We start from the raw sequence: 5,799 nt of genomic DNA, 5'->3' as shown, positions 1-5,799 counted from the left end.
TCTTTTTCAACGATGAACATCTGTATCATCTCATTAGTCGATCTTACCCATGTTAAGATTTTTAAAAAATGGACTTGGACACAAGCTCAACTGCCGGAGGCTTGGTTTAACTAAGGAATCTCCTTAGTGACGTGAGTCAGATTAGCTTTTTCACATTACTTAGATATTTCAAACACTAACTACTGTTTCAAGAACCACTTTGGACTGTAATAGTGATAGCCTAGATACTATAGCATAATTTCCGGATTCTACAGGGAATGCAAATTCCCCCTCTGATGTAACTATTTTATCCGTTTAGTTTGTTAATACATCAACCCCTTTAAATCAAACAAAAAAATCTAATATTTCCATTTCAGGAAGGAAAGGATGAAAAAGAAAAAGGGATATATCAGTTGGGTGGGACTGTGAAATTGAGTGATCCGCCTTGAGCGTGCCAAACAAGCAAAGCATCAATCATAGTCATACCACAATATTGAATTGCAACGAGAGGAAAGTGATGGGATACAGATTCTCACCACACGCAATGATGCATCGCAAGATTCAAAGCCGTAAACGATTTTCATATATCTTACATTTACAAAGTGAATCCACTCCACTCCACACCTAATTTTTCCCTCTTTACAAAATCTCTTCGATTACGGCCCCATATTGACATTCACGACCCCATCACGTACTTACATCATTACAACAGGGTCAGGACCACCTCACTTAAAAAACTCATTAAATAACTCCTAATTCGCCTCTAATTACTTTGTTAATAACGACTCTCATTTACTTACAGAGACAGACACTATATTACAATTTACTTACATAGACCCTTTGGACATATTTACACTAGCCAAAAGTATCGTTCTTCAGTTTCTCAGTCGACGAAAATCTTCAAACTCTTCTGCTGCCGCTAGTTAAAACAAAAGTTGATGACTCGTTCGTGTAACTTCATGTTTCCTCTATGTACTTTTCTCAGTATTGGACTGGCATTGTGGTTTTTTCTTAAGCCAAAGCAGGGATACTGCAATTACGACGATCCCTGTCAAGGCAATCGAAACCCTCAACTCTCACAGCCGGATTGTGGCCAAAATTCGCCCTGCTCACACATCCGCCTTTCCTGGCGGAAGACGATGGGGACGAAGCCAATCCGGAGGGAATTGGTATTGCCCGTGGTGAAACTGGGGTGACCTTTTCGTCCCCAAATCGTGCGTCTTGAATCAATGGGTTAGATACTCTGCTCGGCGGTGACCCACAAAAAAATGGGGGCGACGAGGCTACTTGTGCGGCTGGTTGATCAACTCCACCACCACCCTGTACAATTTCAAAACCAAAAATCAGCAGATGAATCTAGAGAACTATTGACACAAACTATGCATATACAAACAATTATGACTCAATCCCAGATAAATGAAGTCGATTTTATCTAATTCGCACTAACCATACAACTCCATTGACGTGGACTATGCATATAAAAGGCAAAACAATTAAAGTACTATAGACATAGTATATGATAATCTAAATTCAATTTGATTTTTACAGATTCTAGAGGGAGGAAGACCAAAAATAGAAAGTGAATCAATCATGACATGTCCATTGCTTCAAAGCCACTCGATAAAAAGCATAACATGAGATTCACATTCGACAACTAGCACCGACAAGAACATGGTGCCCACACACTTGGACTGGGGCATATAACCCTTTTTCATAGGTCCACAAATACGCTCCTTTTATTTTATTTAATATTTAATTTTCGCTTTTCAAATCAATGAATTCCACATACACATACTAGGATTACTATAACCCAAAAAAAAAAAAAAGTGAACAAAGTGATAAACCTACCTTTGTGAGGATGATATCCAATAAATCAGCTCCAGATCTTGAATCACAAAAGTCTTGCTGATGCCATCTGAGAGGTCTCATAGGGCCGCCGCCGAGACGGCGGGGCTTAGGGCAAACAACGGCGTCCTTCTTATCGGAAATTGAGGAGTAGGAGCGCATCATCATCTCTTCACAAGCGGCAAAATTACTTTGTTGAATAGCACAGTGATTCATTTTTTCCAGACAAAATCTACTTAAACAACGCCTGCACCAATTCAAATGAAGATTTTACTTCACAGATCTAAATATAACAGTGACATAAACGAAATAAAACAAGAAAAATTAATTTCCTCAAATTAATAAGTTGAAAATTCTATAGATCTGCTCAAAGCTTAAAAAAAAAAACGTAAGGCGGAGATTTTGACCTTTTCCGTTGAGACAACCAAAGACGGCCGGAAAAATAAAAAAACAGAAATTTAGGGAATCGTGGATCTAAAAATTTAATACGAAAATTAAAGCTATGAATCATGCGACAAAATTATACAACTATGCAAATCAACTACAAAATAGCGTAAATTTCCAGCTTCATATGAATTTTAAATATTTGTCATATATACTACTATACATGTATATTATATTCGAGAAATCAGATTTCAAACAAATCGTATGGCCGATATCAACCGGCGATTTAACTCTGCGTTGAAACAACTGAGAAATCACCGGGGAAAAAAAAGAACAAAAAATATAGGGAAACGTGGATCTAAAAAATACCTTAAGTCATATCAAAAAATTGTAAAAACTTACGTAGCTAATTTTACAACAAACACGTAGTTTCCAGCTCAATAGGACTTTACTGGAGACAAATTCTTCGCCTATAAATTACTTCTATATATTAAGAGTCATAAAAATCGAATACTTCCTAATTTCTTTCACAGATCTACACATAATAGAACAAAAAAACGAGCTGCCTAATAGTATTTACTGTGCTACAAACTACACGCAAAACAATTTTTCCAAGACAAAAAAAGAGAGAACTCGCAAAATCATTACCAAAACGTAACTAATCTACAGGAAGAAGAGAGATAGAGAGATGTTCACCTGAGGAGCTGTACGAAAGAGTATTGGTTAGTTTGACGAGGAGGATTCAAATAAAGGAACAGAGAAGAAATAAAGGGGGAAAAATGTATGTGTATGAGAGAGAGAAGAAACGGTCGGTTTTAACTTTTAAGAGAGGAGTAAAGAAGGTTAACGAAGAGGAGGGGTTGTATGAGTTTTATACAGAGGACAGAGAAAAATATCATATCAAATGTACCTTATTTTATTATTATTATTATTATTATTATTATTATTATTATTATTATTTTATTATAAATAAAAAAGGGAAGAGAAGAAAAGAGAGAGAAATCCGTGTACGGAGAGGCAAGAACTGCAATGGTGCAAAAACGAAAAAAGAAAAAGGAATATAAAGTGATAAATTATTGGGTTTTTTTAATGTATCATGTAGGCGGTGCTTCCCGCGAGATATCTCCTCGATATTCCCACCCACTTCGAATCATTTTCTTTTTTTTTGCCTTCTAAAGTTTACTTCTTTTCTTTGTAAATTATAAATATATATTATTAAATTTTCGATATTTTTTAGGTTTTGGAATATCAAATAAAATTTACAAACTTAAAGCTACAAATTCTAAAAATCACATCTGAATTTGTAAATTTGTTATAAGTTAGATCCCACCCTTACTTTTTGGTGTAATATTTGTACGTCATGTCCCTTTACAATTTTAAATTTAAGAAAATTGTATTTTTAGATCTCTTATGGTAAAAGGCATATCTCTTACGTGTAAAAGTAAATCTTTTATGCGTAAAAAAAAAAGTTGGGGTCATAAAACAAAAAATAAATTAATAAAGAGCTAAAAAACCAATTGACCCCTTTTTGGTCATAGGCTCGTAGTAGTATTAATTGAGAATAATTATCTGCATTTTAGTTTATATTAAATTATATTAATTTATTATGATTAATTAATATAATTCTAAAATTATATATTAATTCATCAGGATAAAATAATAAAGCTCATTGTGCAAACAAATTCATATTATCTTTTATTAAGGCTTTAGTTGACTTGTTAAGGAAGATATTTGATAGCCTTATTAATACTCCCTCCGTGTCAAGTTATGTGAACCTATTTAATTCGGTACGGAGTTTAAGAAAAGAGAATACTTTTTGAACTTGTAGTGTAAAATAAGGCATATGTGGCTATAAATTATCGCATAAAGATAAATTATTTTCAAATAAGAAAATTGGTCATTTTTTTAGGTACAGCTAAAAATAAAATAGGTTCACATAAATTAAAACTGAGTGAGTATGAGTAATTATTTAAACTGTTCACACCCCATTTGTAAGCAGGGATGGTCGTTGGGGCAGTTTGGATTGAATATGAAAATTTCGGTTTAGACATTTGGTTTTCGGATTAAATAAATGACATCTAAATCCAATCCAAACAAGTTCGGCTTGGATCGAATTTTGTAAGTTCGGTTTTGGGTTTAATCGGTTTGGATATTTTGGATTTTCAGTTTTAAGCCTATAAGTTTAGATGTTTCTTCTTCTTACAAAAATGAATGTAAATTATTCATGTTAAATTACCTAAAAAGTTCATCATTCTCACTGCAACTATGCAAACAAAGCATTCAAGTAATGAAATCACTATCAAAAAAATACAATAAAGACATTAATAAAGCCGATAAGAAGTAGCAATAGTAAAACTATGTTCAAATAGAAAGTATTATAACAACAACTTAGTAATTAGTATTATATGAGATAATATTTAATGGGCATGGTATTTGACTTATTACTATTGGCATATGGATCAGGGGCGGCTCAACGGCGCTCGTGGCCTAAGGCAAAACCATATTGAGAGGACCTCAAATTTATTTTATAAAATACTAACAAAAACATTTGCTTTCTAAACACCAAATTAATCATTTAAGACACAAAATAGCGAATTAAAAAAATTAGGAAGAAGAGCATAAAGAATAAAGTGGTGGATTATCAAATATTGAGGTCCGGAACTCAAAGAAAAAATTTTAATTTGGCTATCATCACAAACAAAAAAATGAAATGAACGTACATAGCGCAATAGTTTAAGTTTTGAGCATTAATAGTGTCAAAAATATTTACACCTTTTGATTAATTTAAATATTAATTGCAGTTCATAATTAAGTAACACTCACTGACGAAATATTTAAAATAAATTATAAATAACCTAATATAATATGTTGAATTACACTAAAAAAATTGGTGCATGAATGCTTTTGTGTTCTTACGGTTTCAGAGAAGATTGTAAAAGAAATTTATTATATTGTCTATGTATAACTTAATTTCTATATAAAAAGGATAAAATTAAAATTGAAGAGTGAAGCAAATATACTAATAAAGAGTGAAGAAAATATCGTAATTTATAAAATAACCTCAATCAAATAGTAACCAAAACAAATACTGTGACACTTTTATTTATAATAATTATTTAATATAATAATAATAATAATAATAATAATAATAATAATAATAATAATAATAATAATAATAATAATAATAATTTGGGGCCTTCAAATTTTGGGGGCCTAAGGCGATGGCCTCACTGGCCTAGCCTTAGAGCCGCCCCTGATATGGATAATTGACTAAATATAAAGTATAAAATTTTGAATTTTCGAATATCAACTAATCTGAAGTACCAAATCCAATATCCAATCCGAAATCCAAAAAAAATAAAAATTAAATTTGAAATCCAAATCAAAAATCCAAAAAGTTCGGATTTTGGTTTGGATTTCGAGTTTATCCAAATTATGCCCACTCCTATTTATAAGATTACACTGAGTTTGTTGTTGTTCTTTATTTAAATTATATTTATTTTTCTTAAATATCTCACTTAATTAATACTTGCCAAAGTGATTAAGATTATCCAAAGGGAATATAGTCGAATTTTTCCATAATTGTTATTT

General features: G+C 32.0%; 1 protein-coding gene across 1 annotated transcript; it reads right to left on the bottom strand.

Annotated features, from left to right (window-relative positions):
- Positions 1–527: 527 nt before the first annotated feature.
- On the bottom strand, positions 528–3,074 carry LOC104115343 (uncharacterized). Its single transcript, XM_009625978.4, has 3 exons — positions 2,905–3,074; positions 1,828–2,071; positions 528–1,299 (listed from the first exon to the last, which is right to left on the bottom strand). The coding sequence occupies exons 2-3, from the start codon at positions 2,038–2,040 to the stop codon at positions 991–993; spliced, it is 522 nt and encodes a 173-aa protein (XP_009624273.1). The 5' UTR covers positions 2,041–2,071; positions 2,905–3,074; the 3' UTR covers positions 528–990.
- Between the last annotated feature and the right edge of the window lie 2,725 nt (positions 3,075–5,799).

Source organism: Nicotiana tomentosiformis, chromosome 4, assembly GCF_000390325.3.
Source record: "Nicotiana tomentosiformis chromosome 4, ASM39032v3, whole genome shotgun sequence".
NCBI lineage: Eukaryota > Viridiplantae > Streptophyta > Magnoliopsida > Solanales > Solanaceae > Nicotiana > Nicotiana tomentosiformis.
This window is presented reverse-complemented; position numbering and strand designations above follow the sequence as displayed.

Coding starts and splice junctions, on each gene's coding strand:
- LOC104115343 (XM_009625978.4), bottom strand. CDS start 2,040: ATGAATCACTGTGCTATTCAACAAAGTAATTTTGCCGCTTGTGAAGAG. Junction 1,300..1,827: donor TGGATATCATCCTCACAAAG/GTAGGTTTATCA, acceptor GAAATTGTACAG/GGTGGTGGTGGAGTTGATCA.